Source organism: Pelmatolapia mariae, linkage group LG4, assembly GCF_036321145.2.
Source record: "Pelmatolapia mariae isolate MD_Pm_ZW linkage group LG4, Pm_UMD_F_2, whole genome shotgun sequence".
NCBI lineage: Eukaryota > Metazoa > Chordata > Actinopteri > Cichliformes > Cichlidae > Pelmatolapia > Pelmatolapia mariae.
The window spans coordinates 1149129-1174258 of NC_086230.1; the positions used below are offsets into that span (position 1 = coordinate 1149129).

The 25130-nt window shown below is 42.3% G+C and overlaps 1 protein-coding gene across 1 annotated transcript; it reads right to left on the bottom strand.

The window, feature by feature from the left end:
• Positions 1–258: 258 nt before the first annotated feature.
• On the bottom strand, positions 259–13660 carry LOC134625233 (apoptosis regulator BAX-like). The gene is made up of 6 exons (XM_063470432.1): positions 13432–13660; positions 13283–13313; positions 9301–9465; positions 8866–9004; positions 7288–7392; positions 259–2439 (listed from the first exon to the last, which is right to left on the bottom strand). Exons 1-6 carry the CDS (start codon positions 13457–13459, stop codon positions 2296–2298), a joined length of 612 nt encoding a protein of 203 aa, XP_063326502.1. The 5' UTR covers positions 13460–13660; the 3' UTR covers positions 259–2295.
• Between the last annotated feature and the right edge of the window lie 11470 nt (positions 13661–25130).

A 25130-nucleotide genomic window follows, 5' to 3' on the forward strand; every position in this document is an offset into this window, starting at 1 on the left:
TTTTGATTTAAATATTTATTTTCCATAATAAGTTCAACAGGGTAGATGTACTTAAGGAACATGAGACTTCAGTTTCAGATAAATAAAGGCAAATATTGCAAACTACACAAAAGGCAGCCGCTAAAGCGTTTAAGTTTCAAAATAGAACAAACAAAACAGACTACTAAATTGTCAATTCCACTTAGAAACAAAATATTAATTCTAAAAATAAATCTTAGTTTGTTTTACAGAAGAACAGAGAAAACTGACTAACTTTTGTCAATATCAAATAAACTGAGAACTAAAAGGAAATTCTCAATCTCTCCTTGTTGTATAGCTTAGCTTTTCAAACAGTTTTAAAATAAAGATGCTAACTGAACATTCTTATATATATATATATATATATATATATATATATAAATAAAATAAATATAAAAATAAATAAACTTTAGTCTGACAAAAGCCGAATGACGAATTGGCGCTTTCAGTCAGAGATTGAGCATGCACCGGTTTATTGTATTTCCAGACTTGCTTTCGGCACAATTTACAGTGCGCTACTCTGTTTTTTGTCAGACTTGAAATAGCCGAAATACCTTCACACTACGGAACTTCTATGGCCCTTCCGTTCGACAATCTCTCCGGCATTGGAGCCAGCATCTGTTTTCTCTTCGGTAACCTTCGCTCACGCTCTCGGTTGATTTTTCTCTAGTCGGCACACTCATTTCCTCCATTACCCGGGTGGCACGGCGGCTGGCTGCTTCCCAAACAAATACACATGTGCGGCTTGGAACTTGTGCTGTACGTAACAAGTCACGTGACGTGACGCTGCGGCTGTGATTGGTTCGGCTCTGCGCTACTTAATTTGGATTGGCTGTTCTTTTTTTTTTTTTTAAGAGAGCAAGAGAGATGAGGCCTATCGCAATAGTTTAATTTTTCTATCGAGAAAAATTGTATTTTGCAATACAAATCATTATCGTTCTATCGCCCAGCTCTACATATATGCATATCCTTGTGCAAGATACGAACGCCTAGTGCATTCATCTGAGTATAAATGTGTATGAGTGTTGGATAGAAAGCCCTTACGTAGAAAAAAAATTATTGTATGAATGAATGTGAATGGGTGAATATGTCAAGTAATAAGAAGTGCTTTGACTGCAGTATATAAGAAGTATATATGAGTGATTCACTGATCCATGTCACTAGGATTTACAGTAATGACATCAGAATGTCACTCGGACTGGAGAAACATAGTCTGACGGTAACAAAGAGAGGGAAGCAAGTCAGAACTGAGGAAATCGAACTACCAGAAGGCAACATCGCAGACAATGAGAACAGTACCTGGGAATTCCACACAAATGGGAATCATGAAGAGGCCGGTAGGAATGCTGCAACTACCAAATACCTGCAGAGAGTAAGGCACGTCCTGAGGAGTTAGCTGAATGGGAAGACCAAGATCAACATCTACACCCTGCCGATCGTCAGGTACACTGCTGGGATAATAAGCAGGCTAAAGGAGGCGATGCCTCTGACATCAAGGCAAGGAAGTTCCTACCATGCATGGAGGGTTTCACCCCAAGTCTGCACCCTGAAACTGTACGCTAAGTGGAAGGAGGCCAAGGACTAGTGAATGTCAGAACCACTATCCACGATGAAACAGCAAAGATTCATGAGTACTACAACTGATGTGTGAAACCTGAGAAAGGGATAGGCCCTGCATGGCAGGTGAAGAAGTGGCTGATATCATGAAATCCTACCAGTGGCTGGACCAAGCTGGACTGAAGGACAGCACAGAGGCACTAATCATGGCTCTAAGCACATGGTCCTTAAAGGCTGCATCTACAATACCAGACAAGACCCCAGATGGAGGCGGTGCAACACTTTATTTCTGTCTCCATCTCTCACATATAAATGGTGAATGGTCTGACTCTCATGTAGCGCTTTTCTACTCTCCCAGCGCACTCAAAGTGCTTTAAATACCATCATCATTTCTCATGTACACTATATTGCCAAAAGTCAAATTCAGCAGGCAGCAGCTGTAACCTGAAAATGCTTAAAAAAGGTTTTCACTTTTTTTCCTCCTCTGACTAGAAACAGGATGTCTGACCAGGTCATTTGGTTCAGAAGACCCTGCATCGTTACACAATAAACACTTTTCCCCCCACAACACTGCTGTTTTTGGATTTTCAGTTTTGTTTGCATAGATAAGAGAAGATTGAAAAGAAGAGCTGAGTGGTTTAGAGACATTATACCAATGTGTTCAAAAACAGACTAGAGACTCCGGTCCCGAATATGAATGTTTTTGTGTGTGTGTCAGACTCAGGACTGTCTGGTCAGCCTCCAGGTGATGAAGCTTCCTATAGACATGCCAGCGAGGAAGATGATGATAAGGCCGTAGCTGTGAGAGCTCATTGACGACACCCTCTGGATGGATGCAGCTGCCAACTCTGAGAAGCTGTTGATCTGTGGACATACACATACATAGTCATTGCTTCCATTTGTGCAACATCAGTCACTAAAGATCTATGTGTAACTTATAAACATACTCAAAAGTAAAATACATAAAACAACTCCTCAAAATAAAATACTGTATATATGACCACAAAAAATTAGACTGAAAAATTTCCTTTAGATCAGACATGTCAAGGTGCGCAGGCCGAATATATCTGTATCCAACCTGTGACTGAAATTCATATGTGAATTATTAATGTATGAACTATACAGAGAGAAAGCATGCCACAGCCACACCACTCATACAAGTCCCATAATGCAGTGCAGCAGCCGCTATGCAGATGGGGATTGTGACATCATCAATGCTATGCATTATGGGAATGTTTTTTGTCCAACTTAATAATGGAATACAGGTAGGCAGAGGCTGCGTTTGGGCTTTAAACTGTGAACATTAGTAACTGATAACAATGGTGAGCTCCTGTGCTATAAAATGACATAACCATACTTATGGCTGAGTATAACTGGTTTTATGGACCTGACTCAGATTTTTGTGCTTTTCAGCTTGGAAGCAGCAACAAGGAGCTGGTGAAGCAGCTGGAAAAGGGAAAAACAACATGTCAGACAAGATCTTTGTGATCTTTGATCTTTTTCTGAAATATTATTTATCAGTTCTCAGTGTCATACAAAACACTCACTCAGTGTGGCCGATATGTCCACAAAGTTTTCAAGGTGCCATTGAGGGTCTTTAAAGGTACCTATTAATAAATAAATAAATGTAAATAATTTACACAATCTGTAATGCGACTATCACTGAAACCAACCAGCTGATCTCCACTACAGCAGTTGTGATTACTGAAGCGTCCGACGTGTGCTCTCATTGGCTGGGGAACAATATGAGAACAGCAGCCCCACCGAGGCTGGAGATCAGTAGAGAGAGCAATACTGGAGGAGCATAGTGGAGAAGGATGCAACCCGTAACTCCAGGATCCAGACCCATCAGAGTGGCCAATCTCCATGCAAGAAAGAGTCTTAAGTATGAAGGACAGCGCAAGTTGAACAGGCTCATGGCTCAATACATGAGCAGGACCCAGAAAGGAACTGGCAGAAACACCAGAGGAAAACCAGACCGAGAAAAGCTCCTGGTAGACAGAGCAGTGTGTTGAGACTGTAAGACTAGACGTCCCCAAACTGGTTACTGATTACAGACTGGTGCACATGTCAGCCACCTCCTCTACATGGACACAATCTGGAGCAATGTACTCACCTGAAGGCTTTTCAGGGAGTTTTTAACACAGCCTAATAATAATGAATTGCAGTTGTCCAACCTAGAAGTAATACATGCATGAACTATTTTTTCAGCCCCTTAGAAAATATGCTGTAGTCGACAAAAACTCAAGCAAACCATGAATCAGCATATGGGCATTATTTGTGCAAAGACTGATGCTTCTGAAGTGAAACAGAGCAGGATTACAGAGGTTTCAGTAAAGACGAAGCTAGGAGTTTTACAGTGTATTTATGTGATATTATAATTTACATTACAAGAACGAAAACTGTGACATTTGCAAACCTTCAGTCCATATTTACATATTAATACCTGACGTTTAGCATTTGGATGGCGTTTTCAGGAAATGTGGTCATAACGGAGTGGATTTAAGTTTTGGAAGCAAGACAACAAAGACTGAATTAATGATGATGTTTTTCAAAAAATGATTGATTATGGTCTTCAAAAGATTATGGGAAGAATCTCTGAGATCTTTGCTTTCAGCAGACATATTACTTGATCATATACATGCCATTGACCAACATAATATGATGTAAGTCGTTATAATACTATGCCTGACTGGTATAGAGATTGAAAATGTGACGTCATTGAGGGGTAAAACCGCAAAGGATTGTGGGTATCAGTGGCAAGAGGTACTAGCGCAAGCAGGCTTTCAATTGAAATCAGTTACACAGCGATAAAAAGAAACAAAAAATGGCAAGAAGCTGTTGTATTATTAACTGCAATAGCCGGTCGCATGACAGCCACGGGAAGCCGACGGGTAAAGAGATCGGTTGTTATTGGATTACGTCGTTGAAGAGAAATTGTTCAAGCCATGTTTCCGAAGTAAAAAAGAGCCGACCGATGGCCTGGATTGCAGCCATTCAAAGACCAAATATAATGTCCCAGAACACTCCAGCTCACATGTTAGTCTGCTCCAAGCATTTCCACAAAGGTCAGTGTTTTGTAGTAGTTAATACGTCATTTTTCATAACATAATTGGTGATATAGGTTACAAGCAAGTCTGGCGCTGAACAGAAATTGTCGCGCTATGCTCCTTTGTTTATTGTGCATAAATAGTGAATTGTACTGACAGAATATTGCGTTTCGCTTCTGTTATTACCACGGTACATTGACAAAAACGTATACTTTTATTCACAGGATAAAACAGTTTTTTGTATCACTAATTGCCCAGTACGATTACAACATACAATATTATTGTCACTGCTACATTTCTGTAATGCGTACCAGAAATTATTTCCACTACTAATTAATTACCGTTGAGCTCAAAGGTTATATTAATAAACGGTTAACGAATGTGTATTTATGAAGACGATTTGTGAGACTGGTAAACTTACGATACGTACGATGGTCTTGTGTTCTACACGGTGCATTTCAAGGTCCTGTACCCATCCGTCGGTAAACTGTACCTGGGCTTGTTGCAGTGACCTGAAGTTACTAAAAACTTCATGAGTGTATGCACTCACTCCAAGAACCGTATAATTATAAATCTGAGCGTGGTGAAAGTTGGGCAGCACGCTAACGTCTTTTGTCCACTCTGTGTGCTCGTAAGGGTCTGACCCTTTCACTCCTTTGATTTTTTCCTCGTACCTTTTCTTTGCCTTTTCGTCGAGTCTGTCTTTGTACGGACCGGCATTGTTCTCCTTTGTTTTGTACATTCCTCTTTTGGGGGGCAAAGAAAAAGCAAGAAGGTATTGAAACCGGCGAATGAACGTTTTGTGGTGCTGCAAATGCTTGCATTTGATGCGGTACTTTGATTGTTTTGCCACGGGTTTCCGGCATGCAATGCGCGAAAGTCACGTGGTCTGTCAATCTCTATATACAGTGGCTTGCAAAAGTATTCGGCCCCCTTGAACTTTCCCACATTTTGTCACATTACAGCCACAAACATGAATCAATTTTATTGGAATTCCACGTGAAAGACCAACACAAAGTGGTGTACACATGAGAAGTGGAACGAAAATCATACATGATTCCAAACATTTTTTACAAATAAATAACTGCAAAGTGGGGTGTGCGTAATTATTCAGCCCCCTGAGTCAATACTTTGTAGAACCACCTTTTGCTGCAATTCCAGCTGCCAGTCTTTTAGGGTATGTCTCTACCAGCTTTGCACATCTACAGACTGAAATCCTTGCCCATTCTTCTTTGCAAAACAGCTCCAGCTCAGTCAGATTAGATGGACAGCGTTTGTGAACAGCAGTTTTCAGATCTTGCCACAGATTCTGGATTGGATTTAGATCTGGACTTTGACTGGGCCATTCTAACACATGGATATGTTTTGTTTTAAACCATTCCATTGTTGCCCTGGCTTTATGTTTAGGGTCGTTGTCCTGCTGGAAGGTGAACCTCCGCCCCAGTCTCAAGTCTTTTGCAGACTCCAAGAGGTTTTCTTCCAAGATTGCCCTGTATTTGGCTCCATCCATCTTCCCATCAACTCTGACCAGCTTCCCTGTCCCTGCTGAAGAGAAGCACCCCCAGATCATGATGCTGCCACCACCATATTTGACAGTGGGGATGGTGTGTTCAGAGTGATGTGCAGTGTTAGTTTCCCGCCACACAGAGCGTTTTGCATTTTGGTCTCATCTGACCAGAGCACCTTCTTCCACATGTTTGCTGTGTCCCCCACATGGCTTGTGGCAAACTGCAAACGGGACTTCTTATGGTTTTCTGTTAACAATGGCTTTCTTCTTGCCACTCTTCCATAAAGGCCAACTTTGTGCAGATTCCCCCACCTGAGCTGTAGATCTCTGCAGCTCGTCCAGAGTCACCATGGGCCTCTTGGCTGCATTTCTGATCAGCGCTCTCCTTGTTCGGCCTGTGAGTTTAGGTGGACGGCCTTGTCTTGGTAGGTTTACAGTTGTGCCATACTCCTTCCATTTCTGAATGATGGCTTGAACAGTGCTCCATGGGATGTTCAAGGCTTGGGAAATCTTTTTGTAGCCTAAGCCTGCTTTAAATTTCTCAATAACTTTATCCCTGACCTGTCTGGTGTGTTCTTTGGACTTCATGGTGTTGCTGCTCCCAATATTCTCTTAGACAACCTCTGAGGCCGTCACAGAGCAGCTGTATTTGTACTGACATTAGATTACACACAGGTGCACTCTATTTAGTCATTAGCACTCATCAGGCAATGTCTATGGGCAACTGACTGCACTCAGACCAAAGGGGGCTGAATAATTACGCACACCCCACTTTGCAGTTATTTATTTGTAAAAAATGTTTGGAATCATGTCTGATTTTCGTTCCACTTCTCACGTGTACACCACTTTGTATTGGTCTTTCACGTGGAATTCCAATAAAATTGATTCATGTTTGTGGCTGTAATGTGACAAAATGTGGGAAAGTTCAAGGGGGCCGAATACTTTTGCAAGCCACTGTATATACACACAAACATAAGCTGGCAACTCCAAATTTTCATGCTGGCATCAACGGGGTCTCTCAATGCAACAACCCGCTGTACAGAAACAAATAAGAAACGAAAACGAATATGCAGTACTTTATCTACACCTGTGTATAATCTCAAACATGGGGTCTCAGGGAAAAAGACAGTGAAGATATATTGGTGTATAACGTACCCAACCTCCGTGTTCCTGAATCCAGCCCAGGAGATTGTTTTTGAAAAAGTTCACTGCCCAGGTAAGGACCTCTCTCACCGACTGAGGGAGGTGAGCCTCGACCATCTGATGGATGAACACACAGGTGAAGTTATGGTACTGCAACCGTCTCCCAAAACAAGGTAAGAAACATGGGTGAGAGTGGTGTGTCACACTGGATACGTGGGACTATGGACACACTGTTCATTTGGAACATTTTATAGCTCTTCTTCTGAAATGTCATTTATCAGTTCTCAGTATCATACAACACTCTTTCACTGATTTTGTGTCTCAGTGAGACCTACATCTCCATAAATTTGGGATATTTTGCAGGCAATAGTTGTGGTACTTATGTACACTAAGCAATTTAAGCTAAATCATTCACAGGTGCATGAGGTCAACTTTAATTCTGAGAAATGAGTTTCTTGTCATGTTGGAAGTTTTAAATAACTCTCTGGGTTCTCTTTGCTTGCCCTCCTCTCTCCTCCTTTGTGACTATGCAATTTAATTATAGTTACAGCCAATTTAAGAGCAGGTATGCTAACATAAACATTACTATACAGACATTAACATAAACAAAGAATCAATGTGACGCACTGACTGTAAAGCTTACGTCGCACCTCCAGGGGGCAGTGCTTTGGACATTCTGCATTTAACTTTATTTTCTGCAAAATGCTTTCACATTTTTTTAAATCTCAGTTTCCATTTTCTTCTGTCCTCCTGTTTTGCTGTTTGTGATGATGATCTGATATCGTCGTGTCGGTGTTGTTCCCACATCATCATAATAAATGTTGTTCCAGGTTCAACACTGCAAGTGACCAATCACATTGTTGTGACGTCATACTTTTTGCAAGCCAAGCGATTCGTTTATTTATGAAATTCGAATTTTGCAAGGACAATATGTATAATGCTTACCGTTTATTAAAGAACAGTATCCTGAAATGCAAAGAATTCAAATTGCTGGAATGGCGGACAGCGGCGGTTCCTCACAAGTTTTTTTTTTTTTTTAAGACGTCGCAAAAGTATGACGTCACAACAATGTGACTGGTCACTTGCAATGTTGAACATGGAACAACATTTATTATGATGATGTGGGAACAACACCGACACGAGGATATCAGATCGTGCCTTCTTCTTGGTGCAGTCTTGGCAGACAATATAAGCGCTACTCCCCCAATAGCTTCCTGTAGTGTACTGCAGTTACAAAAATACATTTACGTGGTATTAGTCTATGATGTGTTGACAATAAAATTCACATTTTTATAGTCGACATCATCCATTATGCCGTAAATCATTGCAGACCTACTGTAGACTACTATACTGTTTTGCTCCTCTGGCACACAAACTGAAATCAGCTGATTGTAGCACAGAACTCATAAGCAGAATTGATAGGCAAGCTGAATAACAACTCAAAGGACCTGAACTACCGGGAACTGCTTTTGAAGAAAACTGGTTCTCAGTTCCCATCCCTACTAATGATGATAAAATAACAATGAAATCACTAAAACAATAACGACTGCTTTAGATTCTCAGGTGTCCTGGAAACTGAAACCAACTCACCTTGACAGCAAGCCTGCCGGCTACATAGATGAGCACAGCGATTCTCTCCCAGGTGATGCCGTCCTCAAACACTTTGTCTGCCACTTGTCTGAATCTCTCTGACTTGGAGCCAGAGCCAGAAGCCACACCATCTATCACACTGCAACAGAACAGCATAAGAGAACAGCCACAATTTAAGCAACCTGTTTTTGAAAACACTTAAAGCCCTTAAAATTGCATTCTGACTGACAGACGTTTTTAGTTTATGACAGAGACATGAAACACTTCTCTGTACACCACAACTTCCATCAGCAGGGCGTCTACTTATCTCTACTTAACACTCAAACTATACGCTGTAAATGCTTATTGAGCCAACATTAATCTGTTGCATTTATCCAATAATCTACAGTATTATTGCACTAAAGCAGTCTCCTAACATGAGGATGAAAAACTCACTCTTGAAACTCTTGGTCTTGCTGCACTCTGTCACCGACGATACGTATCATTTTGCTCAGCTGCTTGACCAGCTTCTCCTCCTGCTCAGTCTTCACCTCCACAGTCAGTGGAGTGAGAGGCGGGACATCCTCTGAGGGCACATCCTTCAGCTCTTCCTCTATGACTCTGTTAGAGAACACACAATTAGGTAGCAGGTACCCGTGACCCTAACTCTGAGCTTAAAATGGCTTCTTAGACTAATATTAGCTAAACAGTGTTCCCACTCAGAATCATTAAGGTTTTTGACACTTTACATTACACATTTACTGTGGAAAGAAACGGTTAAAAGTGCATTTTCTAAGGACAACGCTCGCAAGCACAACAAAACAAAAACACGTGACATCCCTTTCCTATTGGTGGAAAAATGTACCATGTTAACCAATCAAAAAATAATATGGCAACTTGTGACATTTGGTTGTTTAGGAAGAGGAGAAAGTTTATAAGTGATGGTGGCGAGGGAGAGCAAGCGAGCGATATCCATAGCGAGTTTTGAGACGAGAGAGATTTGTGGCGTTTAGTGTTTAGAGTGTAGTTAGTGGGTTGTGCTGTCTTGTGTAGTTAGTGTGTACTGTAGTTATTGTTTTTGTTTTGTGTGTCAAAACGATGAGGGCACTGCTGAATGTCACAGCTGCTGCCAAAAAGTCACCAAAGGCAGATTTTAATGTAAACGCTGTCTGCAGGTGGAACACAGGGGGAGTGTTTTTCAGGTCTGCTGGTTTTCGGCCTGTGATATGGAAGCTAGGAACACTCCTCTGACCCATACCTCCCCCAGTCCACTAAATATCAAATCCCCCTCCCACGATGTCCATAATCTGCCTTACTAGACATACTGTGATCAATTTTAGTAAAGATTACATTTGTATCCTCTAAGCAGAATGCCAAAGACTCCGTGGTCAAATGTTTGTTCACGTTAGACGCATTTCCCCTCTTTGTTGTCTTCAGTGTTAGCGTCGTTACTAAAAAAAGTTATTACACATCTTACAGAGATCTTAAAAGGAATGCAGTAAGTTACACCCATGAGACAGAAATTCATTATACTACTTGTTACATTGTTTTCATGTTACTCTGAAGCACACTGTCTCATAATTAAAGATTAACAATATAAACCTACAGGCCTGTAGGTTTATATCACCAGCACAAATCACTGTCTTAATGAGGACACACGTGATCTTTCTCTTAGTATTTAGGTATGAACACAAAGCAATAACACAAATCAGCTGATGTGATTAGATGTTGTGAACTGTTTGGATGTGCTTGGGAAAAGAGATTATTTTATTGGATAAAATACAGTGATTGCATCGCTAATTGCACAGCTACTGTACGCCATCTCATCTTCATCAGAAATGAGCGCTACCACGGTGGCGTCATCAGCATATTTGACTTCGTACCAAGTACTTTTTTAGTACCTGGTTCCCGGGTGAGCAGGTACTAAAAAAGTCATGAGTCAATGCGTCCCGCTCACGAAAATCAAAACCGTCATTTTTGAAACCTGGAAACGAGAGAAATGGCTGAAAAACAACACCTTGATCCCCACAGACCGAGCAGCAGATATATTCTTGCCTTGAAATCCACCTTTGCTGTAGCGCTTGTGTCGCATGTTATTTACGTCGTGGGACACTCTGACGTGTTGCTATGACGACAGCCATGCACATTACAGTGCTCTTCTGTAATGGAAAACCAGTTGATCCGAGAAGATCAGCGGTCCCCAACATCTCCCCAACGGACCGGTTTAATGTCAGACAATATCTTCACGGACCGGCCTTTAAGGTGTGGAGGATAAATACACCAAAATAAAATGATACAACCAAGACAAAAACTGTGGTATTTTGTAAATATCATAATAAACACAAATTCACTGTGTAATTGTGTAACTTTTTTAGCAGCTTCCTCCTGAAATGCGCCAACAACATTGAGAGTAACATCCTCCTCTCTGCCCCTCAATGCTCTCTGGTCGCTATGGTAACGCGTACATATTTCTTTCAAAATAAGACACACAACTACAGCACGGGAAAAGACCCAGGGAAAGCGAGTTAATGATAAAAACCCTGAAAACCATAAATTTCACACCCGAGCCTCAACTCTCGCGGCCCGGTACCAAACGACTCATGGAGTAGTACCGGTCCGTGGCCCGGGGGTTGGGGACTGCTGGAGTAGCTACTAAAAGGGGATATTGATCGAGGAGCAGGTAGCAAGGGGAGTCTGAAGGTAGTTTGATGGTAAGGATGTCTGGGATTATGATGTTCAATGCTGAGATGTAGTCCACAAAGAGCATCCTGACGTAGCTCTTCCTGTTCTACAGATGGCTCAGTGCTCTGTGGAGGTTGCTAGTGATGGCATTCGCCGCGGATCTGTCCCACTAGTAGGACACATGTTGGTGGAATTTGAAGAGTACAGATTTCACACATGCCTTATTAAAGTCCCCAGCAGCAATATGGACGCCCTCACAAGGTAGCTAGAAAAGGGCCTGCACTGAATGGACATGGGCTCTAAGTCTTGTGAGTAGTGACCTTTTATAATTGAAGGTTTACTTTAAGGTTTTGCATAATCAGTGTTCATTACTAATGCTGTACTGCCCTCTACAGGATTAACATAAATTAATTTTTACTTAAAAATTCAGCTGGGATAAGTGATGGTCGAAAGAATGTTACTGTAGTTACAGGAACTACAAAGCAGGTAAATATTAGAAAATAATATGTACTTAATTTTGTATATGCTATTAGACAGATTTACTAAGTGAGGAAAATTACTATGATGTCACAATCACAGGGTGATCTACTAACAGTGCGCTAGTTTATATACAAAGGTGCAGCCAGTTGTCAGTAAGAACCAACATTCTGAGAGCGCACCGATTATATATAATCCAATATAAGTGTGAAAGTGTTTCATGAAACAGAGAGGCAATTCAGATTAAAGACAGGAGGATGAATGAAAATCAATATGCGTTTGATATAAGAAATAGCCCTGGAGCAAAGGCTTTTTAGGATTAGGACTCAGATGCAGGAAAATGGGATAGGATCAATGTTCCCAAATGTATCTAATGCAGGAAAATGTCCAAACACCAGGGAGGTTGCAGTTGGCATGTCAGCCTCATCAACATAAATTCGTTGTGTAGTCAAACCCTGGTGTTAGTTCACACAAAGAGTGTTTTTAAAGGTATTTCAAAAGATGTTCTAAACAATAAATAACTGATTCCAGGATAGTATATATGTCAGGATGGAATATGAAGTACTGTACAATTACTACAAATGATCCCAAAAGTTTGATTCTGTTCATCTGGACGTAGCGAATGAAGAATGGACCGGGAAACCTGCAGACTGAAGAAGTCACCTGGATGAGTGACGAAACATTTGTCCCACTGAAAACGTCCAGATGAACAGAATCAACCTTTTGGGATTTACGTACCTGGATGATTGAGCATGCATCAACAAATACTACAAATTATATTAGATATGTTAAGAGATTTGACATCTATATTTAGCCTGTAGAAAAAGGCCAATAATTCTATGACACACAGTTTTTTATGACTGGTGCAGTTTACGGTGAAAAGATAATTGCAGTTCCTGTAAGATGAAAATGAAACTTCAGATAAGGACTTGAACAGGGTTAGGTTAAAATGTATTATTATGTGTTATAATAAATACAATATCTGCACATGAGCTATTCACTAACACAGGAATAAATATGTTTTAAAAATGTCTAATGACTGAATAATTCTATAGCCAATCAACTGTTTTAATAATGAAAGACATAATTTTACTGCTTTTCTTAGTTACTAAGAAAAGCAGTGTAACCCGAAAATCGTAATCATTTTTTACTGAGCTCCAACAACTTAAGGATCCAAAAAAGATTTGTTGTAAAACATTACTGACCACTTTGTGGTAGGTGGTTAAAAAGCAAAGCGACCGGGAAAAGAGCAACGATGAAAGCACAGAACGGAACTCACTCTTTGATCAGGGCTTCCCCGATTCTCTCATCTGTGGAAGAGTAAAAACAAGACAGGTCAGCCCCAAACGTGTTCTCCGTAGTTACACTGCAGGCGAAGTAAAAGGCAACAATGACACAAGAAGTAATCTGCCGGTAAGGCAAGCTTACCTGATATGCCGTTCCCCGCGCACGCCATAGTTTGAAGAGAAGTTTAATGAATGCGAAACTTCCTGAACAAACGCTGCCGCTTCTTCCTCTGAAGTTACATTAATCTTTTTCTGATTAAATAAACTAAGTAAAACACAACAACAGCAACAAACACCTAAACAAAAACAATTTACCACCAGCACACGTCAGCTGGTGTTTCGTTGAAGTTAGAAAAGCCGACAACTGTAACAAACCCACAGCCCAATCCCGATCAGTCAACGTCATCAGTCGCCGCCCGAGTACGCTCAGAATCCCCGGATGTGTCGTTTTTCCGCTCATCTCTCCGGAGACGACCCCCAATCATCTATTGTGAACGGTATATATCGCAGATAACGAAAGTAAGGAACTGAAAGGCTTCAACAAAGGTTCCCGTTATAAAGCTTATTATACTCATTAAACTCCTTGAGTTTCTTAGTTTTCTGTTTCACATTTTGCCCTGTCTGCAGTAAAACATTACACCCAACATATCTGTCACATCTATCCGGAATGGTATGGAGGGCCAAAATCACTTAAATACGTTAAATAATTAATTAAATGTGTTATAAATTAATGAAAATTGGAAATAATTAATTAACTGATTATATAAATAATTAAATGTCAATTTTAAATATTTATTCAATTATTTATTCACACTATTTTTCCAATTTTATTTAATTATTTAATGTCGTTATTATTTATTTAATGATACTAATAGATAGAGCTTATTATCAAAAGTGCTCCGATCTTTTCAGAGACGTCAGTTCATGCTGCTCTATCAAAGAGCTCTGCTAACTGTCAGCTACAAGATGAGTGTCCTGAGCTCTCAGCACACAGTTTTCAAAACCCCTGCTGAGTCTTAGCGCTCAGTGGAGGTTAAATACCGGGCATAATTCAAGCAGGTTATATCTATCGGGAGATGTTTATTTCACAGATTTATTTGTTCCTGAGCAAAATTGGTTTGGCTTATATTAAAGTTAAGTTTCACAATTGCATAGATTCATCGGAGTTTAATATCTCACCGGAACATGTCTTGAACAGAATCATTTGGTTGTCTGTATTTCTCTAATGTTCATATGTGTTATAACTTTAAATTAAAACTAACATAAAAATCTTATTATACAAGGAGGAAAGAAAGCATTTTCACCAGGAGCAGAAACATTCGAACCAGTAGTGAACACTCCAGCCTGTCCAGAAATCATTCAGTTATCTGTTTTTTTTTAATATTTCTTTAACCGTATTCTAAACACCAGCGCTCTGCTATAATTTTTGGAATTCTACTACAAAAAAATAAAATAAATAAATAAATAAATAATAATAATAATAATAACTTTATTTATAAAGCGCTTTCAAACAAAGTGCTGTACAGCTATTTGAAACTAAAAAGATAAATAAATAAAAGCGATACATAGCAAAACAAGTAAAAAACACAATACAGGTTAAAAACAATAAGAATTTAAAAACTAAAAGGCACAGAATTAAGACATGTAGGATAGAGTGAACAAGTGGGTCTTCAACTTAGTTTTAAAAACCTCCACAGAGCATGCCTGCCTAATATCTTGAGGGAGGTTGTTCCACAAAAATGGGGCACGATAAGAAAAAGCACGCTCTCCAATAGTCTTTTTTCAGGCTCTAGGAACTTTTAGAAGGCCAGAGTCCTGAGATCGTAGAGCACGGGATGGAACATAAAAGTACAAAAGGTCCGAGAGGTATGAAGGTGCCAATCTATTTAAGGCCTTGTAGGTGAGCAGCAGGATCTTAAAATCTGCTCGAACCTGACAAGGTAGCCAATGAAGAGATCTCAGCACAGGGGTATCGTGCTCAAATTTCCCAGTTTTTGTTAAAATGCGAGCAGCTGCATTTGATACCATCTGTAGACCTGTAAAAGATCAAGCTGCGTTTCAACCTTAGTTAATCCAGACAGGGAAATAACCTTGAAGTCAGAGAACAGTTTATCAGCACCAACAGGCAAAGCAGCTGAGTAGTCTAATGAACAGCTCGAGGAGGGAGTAATCTGATTCCTAAGTGTTTCAGCCCTGTCTCTGAAAAACATAAGAAAGTCATGAGCTGTCAAATTTGAACAGCAAAGTTGACTTAGTCTCTGTAAGTTGCGACACTGTGTTGAATAAGAGTTTTGAGTTATGTTTATGACTCATGATGAGATTTGAGAAATAATTTGCTTTCGCTGTCGACATCGCTCATTGAAAAAAAGACAATGAGTCCTTCCAAGCCTGGACAGATACTTCTAGTCAGGAAGATCTCCAGTGACGCTCTGCTTTTCTACAATTTCTTCTCAAATTTAAGAGCTCCTATTTAACCAGGGCATAGGGTTCCTTTTTTGACATTTTAACTTCTTTACAGGAGCAACAGAGTCCAGTAGTTCAAGAAGTGTATTATTAAGGTTCGCAGTCAAGGTGTCCACACATAACTCCTCGGTAAAAATAGGGTCCAACACATCAGGTAGATGTAATTTAACTCCAAGCAATGCTTCGGGGCTAATATGACCAGGGGTTTATCCTCACAACACAGATGAATATTAAAGTCCCCCACTATAAGAATCCTTTCATAGTGAGCGATGAAACATGTCAAGAAGTCTCAAAATTCCAAAATAAACAAGTCATTATATTTATGTGGACAATAGATGACTATAATTAGAACCACAGGACAGCTTAAAGTCAGGAGCTGGGACTCAAATGAGGTAAAAATACCAGGATTTTGTATTTGTTTGCATTTAAAACAGTCTTTCATGATAGAGGCTACCCCACCCCCTCTCCCAGACAACCTGGGGGAGCTGAAGAAACTGGCATCGGAGGGGCAAAGTTCCAGCAAGGGTGGCACTTCACCAGCCATGTCTCAGTTAGGAACATGACGTCCAGCTTATGAGTACCAAAAAAGTCCCGAAGTGCATAAGTTTTATTTGATACAGATCTTGCATTTAAGAGCGCTAATTTAACTCTCTGTCCATCCGTGGTAGCAGGTTGGATATGCAGTAATTGCAAGTTGTTTATATTCGCTCCACCTCCTGTTGGCATGGCGACCAATAAAACTGCGTCAGGTGAGCGTGCGCCGATAACGTCGGGTAAACAGGAAGAAGGAAGCGCTGTTTGAGGGCAAATAGTCCTAAAAAGCCAGGGTCGCCAATGGTAAGGATCCGCCACATCCGAGGTCTGACCCACACACGCTTCCCAGAGCACGTGCCACGTATATGTCCACTTCTCCAGCGCTTCCATTTCGAAAGATTCCAGAGTGGATCACGGTGATGGAGTTCCTCCGGTACCGACGGCAGAGGGGGTGAGAGTCCTCCACATCGCTTGCTAACGCTGGGGAGCATCAGCAGTGAGTCACGGATGTTACGAAGCGTCTGTCGCTCATACCATTGTCAATCCATTTCCTCTTTCATATCATGAGCACTGCCTTGGCCTTTTCGTTATTCTTGGAGACCGCAGGTGGCGGCGCTGCAGGCGACAACATGGAAGCCTCAGGTGGTGGCGCTGTATGGATAGGCTCCTTGCACCCCCCAGCAGAAGCTGCAGGCGACGGCGATGGCTGGACGGGTTCCTGGGACCCCCCAGCGAAGACGGAAGGCTGAAGCGGCTTCTCAGGCCCTCCAGCAGAAGAAGGAGGCTGGAGCGGTTCCTCGGACCCCCCCCCCCCCAAGAGGAGGAGGAGGCTGAAACGGTTCCTCGGACCCCCCAGCGGGAACAGTCACAGAACCAGCAGGCACGGAGTCCTCTGGCACACACGAGGCAAAACCAGCTGGCACGGGGGCCTCTGGCACACATGAGGCAGGCAGCAGCTGCGCAGAGCACTGACCCTGCTCAAGCAGCGACAGTCGGGTCCAGTCCTCAGCTGGCTTCTTAGCCTCCAGGGGTCCAGAGATAGCTGAGAGCGGAAACTCAGCCCTTGGGGAGGCCCTGGAGCGAGTTACTGTCTCTAAACTGGCCAGCTTTTCAGGAACCAATTCAGTTTTAATATGTTTGTCTCTCTGCTCTGAAGGGGAGTTAGAAAAGCAGTCCTTAAAGGGTTGTATTGCCATAGGTTCCAGTACAGAGGCAGGTGAGGATGGTGGTTACATAGGTGGCAAAACTGTAGACCAAACAGATGACGAGGCAGGAAGCTGGAAAGATAATTGAGCTACTCGGGAGGCTAATGGCTGTGCTATAGGCTGGGAGGCTCAGTCAGGTTGGGCAGCTGACTGAGCTGATGGCTGCTGGGCAGCTGAGTAGGGTAAAACCTGAGTGGCTGACTGAAAGGATGGCTGAACAGGTTGCACTGACAGAAGTGGAGCAGGTGAAACGAGGAAATTACAGTAAGTACTAGCCCCTGTCACAAAACACTTAGCCCCTGAGTACAAAGTCCAAAACAACATAATCAGTGTCCTGTACACTCACCACAGCCAGCCGCACTGAAGTCTCGAAATCTGGCTGTGGGGTGATATGGCGACATGGGACCGCTGGGTGAACTGGGTGGAACAATGATAATCCCCAAAATCTTATAAAACGCCTGTGCTGGCATGAGCTGGCTGCTCGCGGGCTCGAAGTAGTCCTCCCGGTGCTCTCTTGAGCACTTTCCTCGAGACCAGGGCACAGGCGTCTGAGTGGAGGAAACAGAGGAGTGGCCTGAAGGGTAGGTCGCGAGTGATGAACGGCAGCATGGAGGCCCTCTAGCCTAGCCGGGTCCCATAAAATAGTGAGCGACGCTCCGCACCGAATCCGCTGAGTCCATACTGTGGTCGGTTCGTACTGTCACGGGCGCCGGGGCAAGCCGTGTGGTGTTTGTAGGAAAAAGGACCCAATATGCAGGAAACGGCTAGATGCAAGTGAGCGTTTATTTATAATGGGTGAAATATAACAGAAAAAAGGGTGGCGAGGATTGCACAAAGACACGAACCTAAACAAGCTGGAACACGCAACATGGAGAGGAACACAAGATGAGAACAGAGAGACACGGAGAAACACCAACTAACGCAGACAAACCGACGAGGAGCAGAGGTAGACGCACACTATAAATACACACACACAAGATAATCAGGAAATGGCACACATCAGGAAATGACACACAGCTGAACCTAATGACAGGGAGACAAGCAGAATACACTGAAGTCACACATGGATCTACAAAGTAAAGCAGGAATTTGCCAGAGTAATTAACAGAATACAAAATCAGAATACCCCAGAAAATAATAACAACAAACTCAAGATGCTGGGTCAGCGACTCAGGACCATGACACTAGACCATGTTTACTCCAACATCAAGCATGCATATAGAGCCATACCCCTCCCCCACCTCGGCCAGTCCGACCACCTCTCCCTCCCGCTCTTCCCAGCCAACACCCCCCTCAGACGCAGTGCTAGGTCCACCACAAAGACTGTTAAAACCTGGCCTGAAAATGCTCTCTCCAAACTGCAGGACTGCTTCACACAGACAGACTGGGACATATTTGAACACCAGGACCTAGAAACTTTCACAGGATCAGTACTGCACTATATCAAGTTCTGTATTGCAAATGTGACTGTGGACAAAAGCATTCAGGTTTTCCCAAACCAAAAACCCTCACACTCCTCAAAGCCCCCGATGCAGCCTTCAGGTCAGGTGACAGAGCTCTGTACAGGGCTGCTCGAGCTGACCTGAAAAGGGGAATTAAAAAAGCCAAGTCAGACCACAAAAGAATCATCGAGTCCCACCTGTCCAGCAACAACACACGGGAAGTGTGGCAGGGAGTACAAGACCTCATCAACCACAGAGGCTGCACTGTGAAAACAGAAAACCTGAGAGTGCAGCTGGCAGAGGAAAACATCTTCTTCGCCCACTTTGAAACACCACAACAGCTCACCCCCGTTCTGTTAACCGTCGGGGCTGTGGGGCTGGGAGGAGGTGCTGGCCATTGGATTGGGGCCTCCCTGCTACTGCAGATAAGGAGGCGGTCTGCTTTCCTCCACCCCAGAGAGAAGGGTTACATCTCCTCTGTCCGGGCAGGGGTACCCGGACCTGGGATATAGAGTATGTTTGGGGAGTGTGAATGTGTGTACAGTGTCTATTTGTGTCTGTCTCCACGTCGGGTGAGTGCCGAGTATTTGCTTGTGTATATGGGGGTGGGAATGCACGTTTGTGCCTGCGTGCGCCTGATCGTCTGTGTCTATATGTCAGCTTGGGTCTTAGACTCCACCTCTCTGGGAACATCTCAGGCTCTCCGAGGTATGGAGGCCTATCTCCCCTCACCACACTCCCTGCCAGTGGCTGATGCCCTCAGACGTTGGTGTGTTGGTGGTTCTTGGGCCTCAGGCCCAGAGACCGGGCCTCTGGGCCTGAGGCCCGGTCCTCTCTGGCACAGCCCGCGGGCACGTCACTGCAACCCCCTCTGGCCTCTGCTCCGTGGCTGCTGGGTGACCGCTCTTTTGGGGCTCTCCTGAGCTCTTCCCAGGAGGGTGGCATGGTTGCCCCCCGGGTGGTCCTCGTATTCTGGGGCCTCTGGATGTCTGGGGCCTGGATCTCCTCCATACCTGCTTCTTGCCCTGGGGGACGGGGCTATGGCTCTCTACACTCCCTAGCAGATCGTTACATGGAGAAACCTTTTGAATACAAGCGTGCTGATCCACACAGGTGTGCACACAGGTGTTCACAGATACAAACTACATCTTTCTTGGCTGCTACCTCAAAGCACATTGTGTGCTGTCAATCTTGCGTGCTACACAACAACATGTAATATTTAGTATCTGTTATCTACTGTTAGCTAGTTTATTGTGATGGTGTTGCATTTATTATGTTGCTCTTTTTTGTTTGTTTTCTCTTCTGTTTTTTCTTATCTCCATACAGGTGATCCAGGTGTTTTGTTGGTTTTTCTTTTTTTTTCTTCCCCCCTTTCTCACCATCTCTTCTCCCCTCTGTTTTTCTTTCTCTCCCTCTCTTTCTTTCATTCTTTCTCCCTGTCCTATCCCCCAGTCATGTCTGTCCCATCTGTAACAACCAAATTTCAAATAAAATAAATACATAATTATAATAAAGGTCAATCAAATGGACCAATATGGCAAGGCCATGATGATCCACTTGGTAAAGTAAATCCGCTTGGCATCTTTCTTGGCCTTCAGACAACAATTCTGATAGCTAAAGATCCAAACGGGATCTTTAGGACTTCCTGAGGGTCCTGAGGAAGTACAAGCTGGACTCCAACCTGCTGCTGACCTTCTTCTGCTCGTCCATTGAGAGCCTGCTAACTTACTGCATCACAGGTACGACAGCTGCACTAAGACGGACAGAGTGAGGCTTCAGAGTGTAGTCAAGGCAGCACCGAAGATCATCGGCTGCCTTCTCCCCTCCCTGATGGACATTTATTCCTCCCGTTGCCTCAGAAGAGCAGCAAAACATCATCAAAGACAGCTCCCACCCTGGTTTCAACATGTTCATCCTGCTTCCCTCAGGGAGGAGCTACAGGTGCATCAGCACAAAAACCCACAGACTCAAGAACAGTTTCCTCCCAAAGACCATAACCACCCTGAAGTCACACACGCACCGATAACACAGTCCCATGTATTTATTTACATATTTACTTTTTTTTTTTTTTTTTTTTTACACCAGATTGTATATAGTATATAGTGCGTATATAGTGTAGAATTCCTCTTTGATAGTTGTCAGAGAACACTACAAAACAGTGTTCGGAAAATTCTGCATGCAGTTTTTTTCATGCTATGTTGTTGAGATAAAAGTATCTAACTTCTACAGTATCAGTGAAATGAAAGAGCAACTGACTTATATAAATGCTGATAGTTCTTTTAATAAGACACAGGCTGAATATCAGATCTCAGTGCAACAAGGACTGAGTGACACTCAGATCAGTCAGATGGTGTAAGTTGTTTTTCACCATTGGTATAGCACAAAGCAACCTGTAACAGGACTGAATACAGTCTGCGCCTATTCTTCAAAAATATACATTCGATTTATCCAAAAAGGGCTTTATTCTCATAGCCTCTTCGTCTTCTGTTATATTTAAATGCCTTCTTTCCTTAGGGCTCTGTATTTGCCACTAGATGGCAGCACTCCTCCACAGCAACATAGCGAGTGAACATTTTTAGTCTTACACAATATTTGTGCCCTGTGACCAAGAGAACAGATGCTGCTAAATGTTTCTTGGAATCACTGCGTACTACACAGAGGACATTGAATTACAAATAAATACTCCATGCTCACAAAACTATGTGACTTGAAAACAGTAGTCTCAAAGTGGTTTTGTCAAAATTCTACAATTGTACTGGGTCACCTTCTGTCCTGGGGAGTTCTCTTGGTATACTCTTGTGTAGCGTGCAGTGGAAGACACACAGTATGATCAGTCTGAGCAACCAAGTTTGATGTCCCAGCCAGTATTCCCTTTGTGTAGGATGACTAAAGAAGTATAGTTATGACAATTACATCAGTAATTGGGGCGATCGTGGCTCAAGAGTTGGGAGTTCGCCTTGTAATCGGAAGGTTGCCGGTTCGAGTCCCGGCTTGGACAGTTTCGGTCGTTGTGTCCTTGGGCAAGACACTTCACCTGTTGCCTACTGGTAGTGGTCAGAGGGCCCGGTGGCGCCAGTGTCCGGCAGCCTCGCCTCTGTCAGTGGGCCCCAGGGTGGCTGTGGCTACAATGTAGCTTGCCATCACCAGTGTGTGAATGGGTGGATGACTGGATATGTAAAGCGCTTTGGTGTCCTTAGGACTATTAAAGCGCTATATAAATACAGGCCATTTACCATCAGTGTGAACATGGTAATCTTTGAGCTCAGAATTTAATTCTTATTTGACTTTGTTAAAGCATCCGCTTCACATGCTGCAAAATTTTCAACATTTATCTTGATTCATTTTTTGGATGTGTGGATATCTCTTCAGCATAAACACATATCACTGTTCATCCAGCAAGCTGACAGGAGACATGTCTCTTCAGTTTCATGGGAAACTGCTGCCAGGCCTGGTATTTAAATAGAGACGTGTGTAGTATCCACAGAAATGTCAGAAAAACATTTCTGTGAGCACAAAACACAGATAAAACAAGAAAAAGCAGGTAAACAAACTCAACAAAAAGAAGTAAACAAAAAGGATGCATTTCTTTCTTTCCCGTTAACGTACATGGACAAGGAATGTCTCTGTTGAGAACAAAATATTCATCATGTTCCATCCAAAATTAACTGACCATGCAGCAACAGAAGACCAAAATGATGCATCAGGTTTGAAAAACGTTATCATGAATTCTGTCTGCATTTCTTGAATAACTCCATCTTCCAGTGTGCTTTGAGAGGTTTACGCACAAGAGGCACTACAATCCAGTCTGCTGCTGTGGATAATGTTGTTGGTCATTTTTCTAACACTACCTAAGTATTATCAGCTTATCAGCTTCTTCAACTTGATGTTATTCAATTAAATTTAATTCAGTTCAATTCAATTTTATTTATACAGCGCCAAATCACAACAACAGTTGCCTCAAGGTGCTTTATATTGTACAGCAGATCCTACAATAATACATACAGAGAAAAACCCAACAATCATATGACCCCCTATGAGCAAGCACTTTGGCGACAGTGGGGAGGAAAAACTCCCTTTTAACAGGAAGAAACCTCCGGCAGAACCAGGCTCAGGGAGGGGCGGGGCCATCTGCTGCGACCGGTTGGGGTGAGAGAAGGAAGACAGGATAAAGACATGCTGTGGAAGAGAGACAGAGATTAATAACAAGTATGATTCAATGCAGAGAGGTCTATTAACACATAGTGAGTGAGAAAGGCGACTGGAAAGGAAAAACTCAATGCACCATGGGAATCCCCCGGCAGCCTACGTCTATTGCAGCATAACTAAGGGAGGATTCAGGGTCACCTGGTCCAGCCCTAACTATATGCTTTAGCAAAAAGGAAAGTTTGAAGCCTAATCTTAAAAGTAGAGATAGTGTCTGTCTCCTGAATCCAAACTGGAAGCTGGTTCCACAGAAGAGGGGCCTGAAAACTGAAGGCTGTGCCTCCCATTCTACTTTTAAATACTCTAGGAACAACAAGTAAGGCAAGGCAAGGCAAGTTTATTTATATAGCACAATTCAACAACAAGGTGATTCAAAGTGCTTTACAGAGACATTAAAAAACAAAAACAAATAAAAAGCATGATTTAAAATTGATTAAAAAAAACAGTAGATAAAATCAGAACAGTAGATAAAATCAGTAGTTAAAATGTAAGTTTTGAAATTTAAGCTTAAAAGTGTGGATTTGGTGTTTTATTCAAATGCAGCTGAGAACAGGTGAGTCTTCAACCTGGATTTAAATAAACGGAGTGTTTCAGCTGATCTGAGGCTTTCTGGGAGTTTGTTCCAGATATATGGAGCATAAAAGTTGAATGGAGCTTCTCCGTGTCTGGTTCTGACTCTGGGAACTGATAAAAAACCGGATCCAGATGACCTGAGGGATCTGGAAGGTTCATACTGGGTCAGGAGGTCACTGATGTATTTTGGTCCTAAACCATTCAGAGCTTTATAAACCAGCATCAGAACTTTAAAGTCTATCCTCTGACGGACAGGCAGCCAGTGTAAAGACCTCAGAGCTGGACTGATGTGGTCCACTTTTTTGGTCTTAGTGAGGACTCGAGCAGCAGAGTTCTGAATGAGCTGTAGTTGTCTGACTGATCTTTTAGGTAGACCTGTAAAGATGCTGTTACAGTAATCAAGCCTGCTAAAGATGAATGCATGGACTAGTTTTTCCAGGTCCTGTTGAGACATCAGATCTTTTATCCTTGATATATTCTTGAGGTGATAGTAAGCTGATTTTGTTATTGTCTTAATGTGTTTTTCTAAGTTTAGGTCTGCATCCATCACTACACCCAAATTTCTCGCCTGGTTGGTGGTTTTTAGGTGTATAGATTGAAGTTCTCTGGTGACCTGTAATCGTTTTTCTTTGGCTCCAAAGACTATTACTTCAGTTTTGTTTTTGTTTAGCTGGAGAAAATTGTGGCACAACCAGTCATTAATTTCCTCAATGCATTTACCAAGAGCCTGTACAGGGCCTCGGTCTCCTGGTGACATTGTGATATATATTTGTGTGTCATCTGCATCGCTGTGATAGTTTATTTTGTTGTTCTTTATAATCTGTGCCAGTGGGAGCATGTAAATGTTAAACAGAAGGGGTCCCAAGATGGAACCTTGGGGAACTCCACATGTGATACTTGTCTGCTCAGATGTGAAGTTACCTATTGATACAAAGTATTTCCTGTTTTCTAAGTATGTTTTGAACCAGTTTAGTACAGTTCCTGAAAGACCTGCCCAGTTCTCCAGTCGTTTGAGTAATATGTTGTGGTCAACTGTATCAAATGCTGCATTGAGATCCAGTAAAACTAAAACTGACATTTTTCCACTGTCTGTATTCAGACATATGTCATTAAACACTTTGGTCAGAGCGGTTTCAGTGCTGTGGTTCTGTCTAAAACCTGACTGGAAGGCATCATAGCAGTTATTCTGTTTTAAGAAGTAATTGAGCTGTTGAGAAACTGCTTTTTCAATGATCTTACTTAAAAATGGGAGGTTTGAGATCAGCCTGTAGTTATTCATTTGTGTCTTGTCAAGATTGTCCTTTTTCAGTATAGGTTTTATTACAGCAGTTTTTAGTGGTTCTGGAAACACACCTGATATTAAAGAAAAGTTTACGATCTGTAACAGGTCTGACTCCAAAGTCTTTGAGACCTTTTTGAAA

What these genes read in the sequence shown, in the direction of transcription:
- LOC134625233 (XM_063470432.1), bottom strand. Translation starts at nt 13,459, where the DNA reads ATGGCGTGCGCGGGGAACGGCATATCAG. An exon ending in CGCGGGGAACGGCATATCAG is followed by an intron (nt 13,314 to 13,431) that starts GTAAGCTTGCCT and finishes ACTCTTCCACAG; the next exon opens with ATGAGAGAATCGGGGAAGCC. An exon ending in GGGGAAGCCCTGATCAAAGA is followed by an intron (nt 9,466 to 13,282) that starts GTGAGTTCCGTT and finishes GTTCTCTAACAG; the next exon opens with AGTCATAGAGGAAGAGCTGA.